Source organism: Heterodontus francisci, chromosome 18, assembly GCF_036365525.1.
Source record: "Heterodontus francisci isolate sHetFra1 chromosome 18, sHetFra1.hap1, whole genome shotgun sequence".
In the NCBI taxonomy this organism is placed as follows: Eukaryota; Metazoa; Chordata; class Chondrichthyes; order Heterodontiformes; family Heterodontidae; genus Heterodontus; species Heterodontus francisci.
The window spans coordinates 74441618-74457532 of record NC_090388.1 but is presented as its reverse complement, the minus strand read 5'-3'; the positions used below and the strand labels follow the sequence as shown (position 1 = coordinate 74457532).

The 15915-nt window shown below is 42.8% G+C and overlaps 1 protein-coding gene across 9 annotated transcripts in view; it reads left to right on the top strand.

The window, feature by feature from the left end:
- The window catches only part of nrcama (neuronal cell adhesion molecule a), a 475148-nt gene that overhangs the window by 418047 nt on the left and 41186 nt on the right, over window positions 1–15915 (top strand). For 7 of the 9 annotated variants that reach the window (XM_068050995.1, XM_068050994.1, XM_068050993.1 and 4 more), the window contains one exon: window positions 3316–3495. In XM_068050995.1, coding sequence (XP_067907096.1) covers window positions 3316–3495 — 180 coding nt within the window. Of the gene's footprint in view, window positions 1–572; window positions 657–3315; window positions 3496–6043; window positions 6077–7140; window positions 7189–11210; window positions 11328–15915 lie in introns of those variants that run through there. The other 2 variants (XM_068051000.1, XM_068050998.1) reach the window with 2 other exon arrangements.

Genomic DNA, 15915 nt, shown 5'->3' with positions numbered 1-15915 from the left:
AAACTGCCTATCTAAACTTATGACACTGCAGTTACACCCTCCTGCCAGTGTTGATGCATTGCCTCTACTAGCCATGGGCAGTAATTATAGTGTGGCAAGTTTACCTTGACAGCTCCATTTTAAATGTGGACACAGGAATTTTAATGGGAAAAAGTTAGCAAAATTTTGTACAGATATTGGATTTTTAATATAGATGTGGATTATGCAAGGGTCAAGCTGATGTTGGTGGGTTAAGTAGTACTGGGTAGAAGGACATTGTGTAGGTTGACAGTAGGACATGTTTTTAAATTATTTGGAGAAACAGACTCAAATCTTGCTCTAGCCTTAGCAAAGCCACAACATAATGGTACTGAAAATCATTAAATTTTCTGCAAACAATAATTGTTTGGGTATCTTAATGTAAGCAAGAAAAAATCTCTCTCCTCCCTCTCTCTCTGACTCCCTCTCTCTATTCAAGCTAAACTTTCAGAAGTAAACATTTCGCAGTTATGTAGTTTACCAACTTTTCAGTAGGTTTTTCTTTGATGTAAGAAAACTAGGGATATATTTTACAAATTAGTGTTCCTTTGCAGAATGTAGGAGCAGAGATTGAGAATTTGGCTTGGAAAGCACTGTGTCCAGCAGGAGTTTCAGTCCAGTGAAGTAAATGAACAGAACACAATACAGACTGTGGATCGGGCACACTCATCTGCTTGAATTCCCAATAAATGCTCCTGTCACAAGAAACCTAGCACCAGGAACTCCCAATTCATAAAGTTTACCCCCACACCACCCATATGAAAATAGACAGTGAAAATAGTGTAATAGAAACAGTGCTGGAAATACTCAACAGGTCTGGCAGCATCTGTGGAGAGAGAAACAGAGTTAATGTTTCGAGTTGGATATGACTCTTCTGTATTTATTTCAGATTTTCAGCATCCGCAATATTTTGCTTTTATTTTAATGAAAATAGTGTGTTAATTTTGCTTTGATTTACAATCAGAAGTCAAGCCCACTTTGGCTGCTTCAGTTATCTTCTGATTTATGAGGCTGCACGAGTGCCAAGAGTGTGACAGTGATTTGCTTCATTGGCATACTACACTAGCAGTGAGAGGGTGTTGTACTGTTATAAACATGTCAAATGTAACCAGTGTGAATTGTTGGTATTCTGAGCTTTTGCAGCCAAAAATAAATAAACCAAAAATTTCACATTTTTTTCTAAGAGCTTCTTCATTCCCTCTCGATCCATATTTCAGGGTTGTAAATTTTGTGTAGGTTGACACATCACCCGTATATTGGGAGAGATGAGTGCAATTTGAAGAGATGGGTCTCCCAGACTCAAAAGAAGCTGTTCTGCCTCAGTTGTTAAATAAGATTGGTTTATGGATTTTTTTTGCCATCATCTCAAAGGGTTACATTATGAGGACAGCTTGCATAGACTAGACTTATATTCTCTTGAGTATAGAAGAGTAAGGAATGATCTAATTGAGGTGCTTAAGATGATTAAAAGATTTGGTAAAATAAATCATGAGAAACTATTTCTTCTGCTGGAGGAGTCCAGAATAAGGGGTATAACTTTGAAAATAGAACCATGTCGTTCAGGGATGATGCCAGGAAGCACTTCTTCACACAAAGAGTACTGGATATCTAAACCCTGTCCCAAAATACTATTGAGGCTGGGGGCCAATTGAAAAATTCAAAATTGAGATTGATAGATTTTAGTTAGGTAAGGTGTTAAGGGATATGGGACCAAGGTAGGTAATGGAGTTAAAATACAGATCAGCCAAGACCTAATTGAATGGTGGAACAGGTTTGAGGGGCTCATTGGCCTATCCCTCTTCCAGTGTCTGCACAGTGGCTTCAGTTCTGTCGAACAATTAAAGGCAATGAAGCAAAAGCAAAATATTGCAGATGCTGGAAATCTGAAATACAAACAGGAATGGATCGGAAACACTCAGCCAGTCTGGCAGCATCTGTGGAGAGAAAAACAGAGTTAACAGCCGGAAATTTATGGCCCCCAAAGAGCAGGCTGGTGGTTGGGGAGGGGTGGAGGTGGGCGAGGAGCATAAAATGGAGTGGGAGGCTGGGAGGGTCCTGCCCGACCTGCTGCTGCCTCCACTGCCAATTTACGCAAGGTGGCAACGGCGAGAAAAAGCCGGCCCTCCCCAGGCCAATCAATGCCCTTAACTGGCCAATTCACTACCACTTAAGGGCCTCTTTTTCTCCCCCTCCCCCCCCCCCAAACCCCCATGGGTAATTTACCCTTGGCTGGCGGGCAGTTGAGGGCTCAGAAAACCTGCTTGATGAAACTAGGCAGCCTTCTTGCAGGCTGGTGGGGTGCCCCTCCTGATTGGGCACCCTGAGTCCCACGGAGGGCCGCCCCCGAAGCTCCAACTGGCCCCAACACACAACACACCCGCCCCGCCCCCCTAACCGACCCACCTTGCCTTGCCAGGGCCCAACCGATTGTCCCCAGCGAGGACCTAAAAACTTACTTTTTTTCTGGGGTTATCTTTCATCTTCATCCTGAAGCTGGGTGTAGTCCCAGCAGTGGCCACCACTCCCAGTGGAGCTGCTGGGACCAAGAGCTGCCGGCCCGCTGATTGGCCGCCAGCTCCAATAGGCGGGACTTCTTGCCTCAAGGAGGTGGAAGTCCTGCCCAAGACCAATTAAGGGCCTGGGGAGCATAAAATCTGTTCTGGATCCCCAGGCCTGGCGAGGCGGGCACGCCACTGACTTCTTGGCCGGTGGATGGGCGCCCCCCCCACCCACCGTAAAATTCCGGCCAACATTTCAGGTCTGTGACCTTCATCAGAACTGGAACATATTAAGAGGCGAACAGCTTTGAAGCAAGTACAGAGCCAGGCCCAAGGAGGGGCAGAACCACAGACATGAACTACTCACTTAAAAACATTTAAATAAATAGTTGGGGTGGTTTCAGTGTCTCCCCTTTCATTTATTCATAGACTTTGCTGTTTCCTCGTGCTTGATCTATATATGTCCTGGAGGTTTGTCTTTCCTTGAGATAGATTCTTTCCTCTTCAGTTGTAATTTGTTGCTCTTTAATGATTACAAAGTTTGAGCTAATCAACTGCAAGAAATTTGCATATGCAAAGGTGTGACAGCTGAAATGTAACAATGAACAAAATATGCTAATGCAACAATCAGTGCATAGAATTATTATGAAATTGAGAAACTGTTTGCAGTTGGAATGCTGTAAAGTGTTAATTACTGGCTAAATGACAGCATGTAATGATCAAACTGTCACTGGCGCGTTACATGACAATGGAATCAATTGTTTCCAAGACAGAAATTTATCTGTCTGTTCCCTTTCAGTTAACAGTACGCATGAGTTGGGTCCTCTGGTGGAGATTACAGTCCCTGCAGAAAATGAAACCAGCTGGACTCTGAAAAACCTCAACTACAGCACTCGCTACAAGTTCTATCTTAATGCCTTTACCAGTGTGGGAGCTGGCAGCAAATTAACCGAGGAGGCCATTACAATCGTGGATGAAGGTACAGCTGCACAGAGATTGTTCAACCTTGTTCTCAGCTATCAATGCTGATATTTAACACTGCTTTTTCAAATGCTCTGGATGTCATTGTACATTCAAGTCCTTTGTTTTTTTTAAATGGAGGTCTCATTCCCCCTATGGCTCAATGATAACGGCACACAGGCTTGTTGTAGTATGCGACATGAAGGTTTTAGTGTGGCAACAGCTTTCAAGTTGCCCTAGTTGGCCGGGGTACATCTGGGTTAGTGGGAAGGAGAAATCGTCCAGCGTTTCCTTATCCAGTGACCCACCAGCTTGGTACAGTGAACTTGCGTGGATGATGAAGATAGGAATGGGGGCCTTGCTTGTGGCGCCATGCACAGTTGCAGCCACTTATCATATTAGTGAGTTGGAGTCTCCTGTTGCTAGTGACACATGAGGCAACCCAGTTCTTCCACTGCTGTTTGTCCTGGATGAGATACCTAACCCAGGGTATCAACCCGCCTTATGTCCAACAGATGGCAGTTCTCCTCAGTTGATGCTTATATTTGCACATCTGTAACAGACTTGGTTCTGGGCTGTTGCTGTAATAAAAAACATCTTTTAAGTGGAGAGGTTGTTAGCATAAATTACAACCTCCTACCAGGAGGACCGGTGAACTGGCCTTGATTCTAATTTCTACCCACCTACTTGTGTGGCTTGAATGGCCCCACTAGGAGTTATACTGTCGCCAGTGTGGCTGTCAGGCCTTCCCACCATGTCAAGGTGCTGTCCCTAAGGAAGAGCATATTGTCAGAACCGACGCATGAATAAATAGCCGCGCTTGGGGTGGTGGAGGGGTGTGGCTGCCAATACCTGTAAAATTGTACCCCAACAAGCTTTGACCTCTCCAGGAGAGGTGGGGAGCAAATGGAGAGGGGGAAGAAAACTCTTAAGTACTCCAGGTGGCCAGGTAAGTGCTAACAGTGGAGGACTGGCACCCTGTGTACCTGAGACTCCAGCTTGCAGTCTCGAGGCTACTAATCCTGCAAACTCTCTGCTTCTATAGTCAGTGAGTCAAGGTGTGGCAGGCACAGGAAATGTGGAGAAGTCTATAATTATCACTCATGTTGCAGCCATGTGTGTAGTATAGGGAAATGAGTCAATATTTTCCAACTGGAGTTGGGTGGAAAAGTGTCCAAATTTACCAACCTTTTTAAAATGAAAAAACATGGTCATCAATTTTCAGAACTTGTGTTTCATTTGTACACTGGAAATTGCCTAACACATGTTTTGCATTCAGTGACTGCTGCTGTTGATCATCACCAGACTTAATGGCTGCTTGTTCATCCCTCAGGGTATTTGTATGAAGTTTAGTTGTTACAAAAAGGACGTTGTTTTCTTCCCCCCTGCAACGTATGCTGAACGATTTTAAGATGCATTCTGCCAGTTGGGGACATCAGTCCTCCTGGTTCTCATGAACAGCAACATTGAAAGGAAACACTGAGCATTTCAACTGGTTGGTTTGACCTATCAAATCCTGCCCTCTTTTGAAAGGTTTTAATGATTTCAGTGGAGGTTCTGACTCATAGTAAATCATCTCGCGCTTCTTCAAGTATGTTGCTGGACTTAGAGGCCAGAGGTGGTCCGATAGCTAATATGATGATCGCAGTTTGGATGTAAGCACATGAGAACTGTACTGCTGGCAGAAGTACTCAACTATACTCCAAAGATCCTGGGTGTGTGCCCAGCAAAGAAGTGTCTTAATGGAATCTTACACCCATAAAAATTAAGTAAAACAAGATTGTGGTATATTTTGCAAATCCCCAGGCTACCCTGGAGGTTCCTGTCTGCTGGTGCTCAATATCTCAGTCATACCTGCTATTTGTAATCCTGCATTTCTTTGCGTGGGCAAGTGTAGTCGGCGGGATCACAGGCAAGCGTTGAGAGCTGAGGAGCCAGTGATCCGGAATCCTTCTGGGAATCTCAACTGTGCATCACGTGATGATAGAGGAACATGCAGTGATTACATTTGCCATTTTGGTTCTAGTCATATCTTAAGTCAACATTTAACATTGAAAATGTGTGGAAATAGATTCTTGGCCCAGCCCTGAATTTACATTGTGGGGTAGGAGCAACCAGAAACTTGAGGATTTTTGCTTTCCGTGAGTTACAGCTATCATTAAATAAAGGAATTTCAGACCGACAAGTTGGGGTAGAAATTTGTGCTGGTTGGGATGGCATTGGATGCCCATTGTACTCTTGGCTTGATGTTCAGCTTTATTGAAGTCAGTGAAACTGAGTATCCAGCCAGGTACATATCAGGTGGCCAATTCAGTCCCACTTGTTCTCCACTGCAATCCATGCATTTCTGCCCCATAGTGTTTGGTGCTGTTTGCTCACTGTTTCACAGCAAGGCCTGTAGCTCTCTTTTCAAAAGAAAATCTGTTGAATTCGTAAGTGGTATTAATGTGTTTTAATATTTGTCCTTTTTTGTGCACGTTTCCAGTCTATTCCTGGTGTGTCCCTAATTATACAGTTTTTTTTAATTGTTCCTGTTCCCCCACTTTTCTCTCTTTTACTATTAGCAGTGATTCACCAAACCGCACCAGGGGCAGGCAAAGGTAACCTGCATGGTTTTGAGTTTGTGGCTGTTTGCCGTGCGCTTGGCCTTTGAGTTGCAACCGTTTGGGGTGCATTAGTCGGGGTGGTGAAGCTGATGGATCACAGCTCCTTAGTTCTTTTTATTTATATAGTGTGTCTATATATATCTGTACCCGGCAGAGTTTGTTAGAAAAGATAATTTCATGGATTACATTAAATATGTTGTCTTGGAGGTGCTGGCAGCTCTTGATCAAAATAGCACTGCACTGTCCTGAGTTTGTGCAGCCTAGCTGTTTTTTGTTAACCGCACATTTTTTAGATTAACAGCAAGTGCCATAATCCTTGAGCGTGCATGAACTTTCAGTTGCATGTGATAGATTTTAATGGGTCCAATTTCTAACAATAGTTTTGTTTCTGGTTTTATTTTCCTTCAATTAAGTAATTCTTTTGCAGGGTGAGCCTCTTTTCACCCTTTCTGCATCAAACTGGCTGAGAGAGTTTGGCTGTTGCTCTGGGAGATGTTCGGGCCAAATTGACACACTCTCCGGTTTTTCAACTTCCTCTCTGGATGGTGCTGGGCCTCTGCTTAGCACCTTCCCACAAAGGCACAACTTTTAAGACTGGACACTCCACATATGAAGGGTTGCCAACCCTCCAGGGTTGTCCTGGAGTCTCCAGAAATTAAAGATTAATTTCCTGGACACTGCTGTGAGCAAACCTGGAGAAAAATCACAGGGACAATAAAAAAAATGTTTTTATTTACTTTGAACTCCTTTGTTTATTTGGCATAAAAAAAAGGCTGTTTGACTGGGTGGGGGATTGGAGATGGGAGGTCATGTTATGAAACCTCCAGGAATATCTCCAATCAGAGTTGGCAACCCAAAGTATGTGGAGGACTGTGCAGTGAATCCTGGCATGGTTCATTGATGATCCAAAATGGTACATTCCACTTGGTTCCTATTGTTTCCCCAAGTGTTTGCTAATTCTCTCTCTCTCTAAGTTTCCAACTGATTGTATTACTGCATTTTACTGCACCTTCCCTCTGTCTCACCTATTATCTTTCTTCCTTTCTCTGCTGCTCCAGGAATATCTGCAACGTCTCCAATACTGAAAACAGATAAAAAAATGAAGGGTATTGGCTCTCTTGTGAATACAACTTCACTATTGCTTTTCTTGTGATTATAATTTCAATATTGCTTATATTTATATCACCAAGCATATAATAATGTTTTGCCTATAAGCTGATTATTGTATGAGGACAAATGTTAGGGATGAGCAGACTCAGTTTAAATACTTGTTTTGAATTGAACTGATTTAATGGATTAAACATGGGGGCCTAATCTTGCCATCCTCTCTTCCTCATTGCAACTCACCAGAAACCACCTATAATAATGCCAAGGTGACCCTCCATTTAATCTGCTTGATCCTAACTCATTGTTCCCCATACTAACTCCAATAAAGTCCCTCGTTTACTCCAGGGCTCCACACCAGACTGATTACACTCACAAGCTCTCCATCCTTTGGATATTTGAGGCTTTTAAGCAGGAATCCAATAGAAAAGTATTCAAAATATTGAAATAGTTTGAGGGGATAAATAGTGAAAGATTATTTCTACTGGTCAGTGACTCATCACCATGGTGGCCTAGACTCATGATTACTACTGGAAGCATAAAAGTTTAGAAGGGATTGTCTTCCTGTAAAAAGTTATTAGAATATGAATGCACGACCACAGATAACTTTTGAAGCCTAAAAGATGACAACACTTGAGGATCAATGAGAAAGTTACTTGAAGAAGAAAGCTGGCCAAAGGTACTGCCTGTGTGGAGTTTGCAAGTTCTCCCTGTGTCTGCGTGGGTTTTCTCCGGGTGCTCCGGTTTCCTCCCACAAGCCAAAAGACTTGCAGGTTGATAGGTAAATTGGCCATTATAAATTGTCACTAGTATAGGTAGGTGGTAGGGAAATATAGGGACAGGTGGGGATGTTTGGTAGGAATATGGGATTAGTGTAGGATTAGTATAAATGGGTGGTTGATGTTCGGCACAGACTCGGTGGGCCGAAGGGCCTGTTTCAGTGCTGTATCTCTAATCTAATCTAAAATGGGATTGGAGAAAATAGCTTATGTGAGGGAACTAGTGCTGGCGAAGGCGTGATGGACCGAAAAGCTCTCTTTGTGGAATTCTCGAAGGATATTGTGATGGTGATAAAATTCAATAAAATCTCATGATCCGGCATTATATTGAGTGAAAAATGGGGCAGACAAGATTGGTAGCCCCGTGTGTATTATCATATGCCACACAGTTGATTGAAAATCTTTGTCTGTATTTATCCACACTCAGGTGGGCAGGTGTCTATATACCTGCTGAACCATTCAGGAAAGCACCAGGCAAAGGAAAGGAATTCTAAGCTGGTACATTCATACCATATCACCACCATTGGCAGTGACCTAAGGATAAATGGCATGGCTACTTAGTTGGCCAGTGTTACATGGCATGGAGCGAAGCAGAGCAGACAAAATTGACAACTGTAGTTGAAAGGAAATGGCAAAACTTCAAATTATTTTGCTTATAAAGTGTAATGACAGTTTTGGCTGTCATGGTTTTCTGGCCCTGATTTTTGCTCAACACTAAGATGTTTTTCAATAAGAAAGCCATAGCAATTTTTGACAGTACCTATTTACATCATGCAGTGGACCTGGTATTTCTCTGTTCTATTACTGTGCATTTGGAATAGTACAATAGTAGGTATGGTTGAAGAGTAGTGTAACTGATGTCCATATGCCAAACTGGAGTTACAGAAATAAGAGTATTAACAAAAGAAGGATTTTTGGAACAAAAAAGAAAATTCATGATTTAAGATCAAAATAAATGGTGAAAATATGCAAAGGATCAGCCGTCATCTGAAAGGGAAAAGATAGGGAGCTCTCCAGCAGAATTGGGTGAGGACCCTGAGACCTGAATGACACACTCCGTTGGAACTGGGTGACCATCACTACATTCCATCATAGAATCATAGATGCAGCAAAGGAGGAGGCCACTTACTCCATCATTCCTATGCCAGCTCCTTGGTGGAGGATTAGTCCCACCCCTCTGCTCTTTCCCCATATCCCTGTGTGAAATGTTTTACCTTCAAGTATTTATCCATTTTCTTTTTGAAAGTTATTATTGAAACTACTCCCACCAACCCTTCAGGCGATATATTCCAGATCACACCTCACTGCGTAATTGTTTTTCCTCATCTCACCTCTGAATAGTGGCCATATATATAAGATGATCTCTAATAAATTGTATAAGGAGTTCAAGAGAAATGGCTTTACTCAGAGAGGGGTGAGAATGTGGAACTTGCTACCATGGGGGAGCATAGCATAACTGCATTTAGGGGGAAGCTAGATAAGTACACGAGGGAGGAAGGTTATGCTGATAGGATGCAATGAAATAAATAGACTGGACAGAGGCATGTGTGAAGCCATTCTTAGTGCTGTAAATTTTATTTAATCAGAACTGAGTTAGGCTCCTGAGAACCTTCACTAGAACTGGGTGAGATCCTCCATTAAGTATGTTTAGTTTCCAAGAGGATAATTGTGGTTTTGTCACGCCGAATAACGTTTAAAAAGTAAGAATTGAGAGGGCATTCAAAGCAGGTATTGATTTGAAAATGGGTTGAAATGAAGTTACCAAGCCCCTGTTTCTTGCCACAGTTTGGATCGGACACACAGAGATTGGCTGAGTCTGACTGTGTCCTGGTCTGTTAGTGTATTCCTTTTATTTATATAAAAAAAACAACTTATTTGCGAATAACATGACAACCCCAGTGACAATAGCCTCAACGTTAACCCCACCTGCAGCCTACCCCCCCCCCCCCCCCCCCGCAACGAAGAACAGGATGGAGGTCCGGGTAAACCCTAAAAATGCAGGGAAAACATCCCTAACCTGCTACATAGGCACCCGTTGACATTTTTACAGTGACTGGTTTCTTGGCACACATGTGTTCAGTGATGGAGAGGGAGGACACTTCGTTAACATATTTAAATTTGGGAATTGGAGCCTGTTTGAAATGTAACTGTTGCCAGCTCAGGGAAAGGGAAGCAGGAGCTGTCAGTTCTTGAAGGTAAGTGCTTTTCCAGCACCCTTCGTAGAGGATCAGGCCCATCAGTCCCCAACTCCCCCCACTGATCCCTCAAGTAAACCCACTGCCGATCACCCCCTCTCTCTACCCACTGCCACAATTGGCAACCCCAACCCCCAATCGCTGGTCTGCCCTGTAATCTTGGCCATCCCCCCAGCCCTCAGTCTCTGGCCCGACCCATCATCACTATTTCTGGGGGTTGGGGGATTGTCTCCGAGGCTTCCTGCCGCTGTTAATCTGCCCGGCTGGGGGTGGGGGGTAGGGAAACAGAAGACAATTATAATGAGGTCGTGCCATTAAATTTGGGGGAGTCTCTGGCTCACCAGGTTTCCCGTATGCTTTCACGCTGTCTTGCACCCTCCCCGCTTTGGTTAGAGAAGCCACAGACTGGCTAGTGTGGAAAATGGAAAAAAATACAGCAGACAGTTCACTTCATTTCCAAATGCAGGTAAAAGTACTTTGGGCAGAGTAGAGCAAGTTTTACTGTGCGCCTATCCCTCCTCAGTACCTGACCTGCAAGCAGTAGTCAATGAAGCAGAAATTTATTGCCTACATCTACATGCAAGCACAGACTGCATGGTCCTGAATAAAAGCAAGTTCTGTCCTAAAAGCAGCGAAACAAACTGAGCATGAACCCAGTGTACTTTGAGTTAGTGCAAAAAAGATTCAGGAACTGTCAGGGACTGTATAGTCAACTATAGTGTGCTGAACAATTTCTAAGGCTTTAATTTCCTCTGTTTTGAAGACACAGTACACAGAGGCCTTGCAGTTATGTCATGGATGTTTAATGCGTTCGTATGGAATGCCTTCCTCTACTACTTTAACGGCAATATTACTTTAATCCCTTTAAATGTTTAGACACCAGTCACCCCATGACTGAACTTCAAGGCCAAAGAAATTTAACCCAGTGACCCACTGAAGAGGAAATTGAACCCCTTGGTCTCTGCACTGTTTTTACTTTTTTATGTATTGTTTAATGCACTTGGTACTGTACTTTTTCACGTGATTCTCTCTCTTCTGTTGCCTACTTAGTCCTGGTCCTTCGTCCAGTAATTACGAACATTACCTCAGCCGCAACCCATGCAAATATCAGTTGGGAGTTTGACCGACCGGATATGCACTTTTATGTTGAATATGAGATAGCTGACAGTAAGAGCTCAATTCATTGGATTCTTCATTTTTTTAATCCAGCAGGTTCCGCTATATGCTGAAGTGTGCTTGGTTCATTTCACCCAGCCTGTTGTTGTGTCATCTCAGAAATCAGTCCCTCAGTGCCAGTAAAAGATACTCTGTGCTGGCAGTCCACCTGTACATCCTGATTATTTCCAATCACGAGCTCCTGATGCCATTATTACAAAGCTATCAGGATCAGGGTTTGTTTCATTGACTTTTGAACCCCCAAATATTTTATTGCAACAGGACTTCAGCCAAGATTAAGGGAAAAACAGTTTCCATAGAAGGGGTATTACGATAGAATTTCTGATAGTCATATCTGTGTTGATTGGGTGATTCACAAGTCTTAGGCCATCGGTACATCTCATCTGCCAATCAGACAGTGATGCTTAGTGGCTAGAAAGCACGTTTCACAGACCCTCATTATATTCTGACTGAACTCAGTACGATCATCGTTTGGTACACCAAAGACAGAGTTTGGAAGTATCCACAGAGCGTCACACTCTTGTAACTATTAAAAGATTGAACACAAATCTTTAAAAGCTCATTGAAGGCCCCATGGATCATCCAGGCATTTCTAAGATGCAACTTGCACTGGACTGCAGTCATACCACAGCCAGTGCAAACTTAAAATTGTGTTAGAAGGTGGGATCTTGGGTTTTAGACCACTTGGTTGTTCAATCAGAACCTGGTACATGGATTACATTGCCAATATTTCATGTTAATGTGCACCAGAGTCACTCTGCGTCAAAATGAAGGTAAAGATAACTGCTCATTTGCATAATTTGCCATTCTCAGTGCTTCATAGAATATTTGTTCTTAAAAACCCAACTAGTTCGCAATGTCCTTTAGTGAAGGAAACCTGTCATCCTTATCCTGTTTGGCCCATATGTAACTCCAGTCCCACACCAACATGGTTGACTATTAACTCCCATCTAATGTGGCCAAACAAGTCACTCAATTGTGGAATCTCACGCACTGCAGTGGTTTAAGAAGAAGCCCCACCACATTCTCAGAGCAACTCGGAATGGGTATTAAATGCAGCCTTGCTAACAATGCCAACATTCCCTGTAAATTTTTTTCCAGTGTGTGGCTAATTTCTATAAGTCCGCGGCCCCTTTAATTTATAGCAGCCAACTTATGTGTGGTCTGCATGGAGACTTTCAAGTTAGAGGGAACATTGAGCAACACCCACATCCTCAGAACAAATGAAAGAAAAGTATCCGATTTAGCTCCTGGGGAACTGAGCTCTGAAATGTGCTAATCAGAGAAATCCTTTTTGATTCTTTTATCAACTTCTAGGACCGCTTCCATGTGGAGTTCCTCACCTTTCTCAGTCATCCCTTTCTCTAAAAAAAATAGCAATAACTTTCATTTGAGGGCACTTTTCACATGGAGGAGACACCTAAGAGCACTTGGTGTCTCAGTAAATAAATAAGGTAATTACAGTCAACCGTGTGATGTCCCTAAATATTGATGTAAATTGTGTGTAGTCCAAAGTAATGTGAACAACTTCTTCAAGGCACCGTGTTCCATCCCCATCACAGTGCCTATTTGCAGTCCACTTTCAATTAAGAAATTATATTTACAAAATAAGTTTTATCTTCAGGGAATGGGTGGACACTTCTCAGCACGTCCCATGTTTGTTTTCTAATCATTCCATGGCCTCACCCCTTCCTACCTCTGTCATCTCCCACCCCACTCTCACCTTCGAAACACTCTGTGTTCTCATCTCATCTGTGTTCTCATCTCATCGCATGATTATGAGGGGCATTGATAGGTTAGGTAGGAAGAAACTTTTTCCCTTAGCGGAGGGATCAATAACCAGATTTAAGGTAAAGGGCAGGAGGTTTAGAGGGGATTTGAGGGAAAATATTTTCACCCAGAGGGTGGTTGGAATCTGGAACGCACTGCCTGAAGAGGTGGTTGAGGCAGGAACCCTCACAACATTTAAGAAGTATTTAGATGAGCACTTGAAACGCCATAGCATACAGGGCTACGGGCCAGGTGGTGGAAAATGGGATTAGAATAGATAGGTGTTTGATGGCCAGCACAGACACGATGGGCCAAAGGGCCTGTTTCTGTGCTGTATAACTCTATGACTCTATGATACAATATTTAGGCAACTTATAAATTCAGCCTGTCAGAACGTACCTGTTACTTCCACACTTGTGCACTACATTCAATTCTATTGTCTGCATCGCTTCTGTGCCATTCTGTTATAAACTCATGACTGCTCCACACTTATTTATTCTGTGACTAGTTTGCTTGTGTGCTCCTGCTTTCTTTGCTCTGTGCATTACATTAGTGAGACACAGTCCTATAAATAGTGTACCACACTAGCAGACATGGGATAATTTCTGTCTCCGCATCTAAACTTCCATCCAATCAAGTAAATTTAGTCAGAGCTAGTGAGAGCATGACATATATCTGGCCCAGTCATCCAGCCCTGATATTAGATGAGACTTGTAGACTATGTCACAGCATTGCCAATGGGGAAGCGTCTGCTGCTCATTGAGAAGAACAACCAATATACATATATGTGATCTAATATGCTGGGGCACATGCAGCATGATATCAAAACTCTACCTTTCAAGATACTGGCACCCAGCTTAGTGGCACTTTGAACAATTTTTAGGAAATGTAATGTATTTGAAATTTAATTTGTTTCAGTAACTGATTGATGGTATGTCCAGATGTCCAGCCAGTGAGACATTGGGATTGAATTAAGTTACCATGTCTGAGTAGCACACTGGGACCTTGGGCTCTATAATTAGTTTACTGTTCTGGGTTAACTAGCATTTTACTGGCACTTCTGCTGTTCGAGATGACACAACTACTCACCGTCCTTTGTTAGTGTGGTAGCTGGTTAGTCTGTTCAGTGACTGTATACTGAGCATCAGTGAAGTGTTGTGTTTCTATTCGGTGGAAAGTAAAAGCATCTTTACCCGTTTTGTTTGCTCCTGCTTATTGAACCGTGCAAGTTATAAATTCCTGTTAAGCAAATGCTCCTTTTTGCCAGAGCGACACATTTCTTCCACCCAAGTCACAGTCACCTTAATTTTTGCAATCTATTGACCTACAATGAGAAAATTATAAAGGTATGTGGGCTTCTTTTCCCATTCTCAATTTGGGGTCAAATACTGTCCATGAGCAGTAGTGTTTGCCCCACCAAGTTGTAAACCTCTATAAGATATTCAACAGCACAGGAAAGGTATATTTGGAATACTCCTTGAGGATAAAGTGTGACAAGGTAGCACAGGTTCAAACTGCTGCAAAGCAAATTGAGGCCTAATGTCAGAAAAACTTAACAAGTCATCAACACGTACAATGGACCTCTTGAATAGTGCAATGGAGCCAAAAAATCTTCGAGTCATTTAAGAAACAGTTAGATGCCATGTTGTGGCAACTGTTCCTCGTCCTCCTGACCAGTTGCAGGGGCATTTATAAAGTTCTAGGAGCAAACCACCCACTGACCCTTCACAACTGGATTAAAGACAGAACGTGTTGGAAATATTGCATCAGAGAAAGGAAAACACGTGCTGATGCTTTGTAAATGGGGCCCCATTTCTCCATTGTTGATGTGGAAGTTTCTTCAAACCAAGCGACAGTCGCCTTCTATTTAAAGCTTCTATTCACTTTTGCAGTCTATGGACATACAAATGAGAACCAATAGCAAATTAAAAACGCATTAAGGCACCATTTCCCCATTGTTGATTCAGATCCAAATACCATTTGGCCATGAATAATTGTTTTTTCCCCCCCCCCAAATTACAAGAACTAGTTAACTGAAAGGGAGGTAAGCCCCTATATAGGACTGAACAAGATGAAGAGGGGGGATAGGGGGCAGGGAGAACTCTGGGGGAAAGGTCACATGTCGATTTTGCTTCAGTGTTGTTAAATCCTGTGAGCAAAACATGGCAAGGACCCTTGGTTTGAAGCAACTCAACATGGTAAAAATTCCAGTGGAATATTAACAAATATTTTGGGGATGATGCCCATTTTTTTTTTATTCATTCAGTGATGTGGTCATCGCTGGCTAGGCCAGCTGTGAAAGCCACAAATTGGTAGTCGTAACTGTCATGTAAACCAGGCATGACTGGAGGAGAGGAAATAGGGAAGTAAAACAATGCACAGAGAGACACGTTAGGAGAAACAGTAGCTTTGATATGGGAGAAATAGAGGCTGATCACACATCAGGTGCCACCTGAAATAGCCACTAATGCTCAATCCCTGTGCGCTCAGACATTGGCGTCTCACTCCACCATGCATCGAGGAAAAATTCCAACATTAAACACGTGTCCGTACCCAATTGAATCCCCCTTTTCTGCACTAGAGCAAATTACAGCTGCCTTATAATTTTGAAAAGCATTCTCCATGTGAAAAATTTGACAAAGCACACCCACTAAACCAAACCCTGAGTTCCTGATATTTACCATTTTTGTAGCAAAGGAGTTGTTTTCTGAGCAGGAATTAGCTGTGCCTGTATTTTTGCACCTGTTTCAGTTGGCCCTTTGAGTACTGTACAAGTAAGGAGCGACCTGCTCTGGATGATGTTATTTGG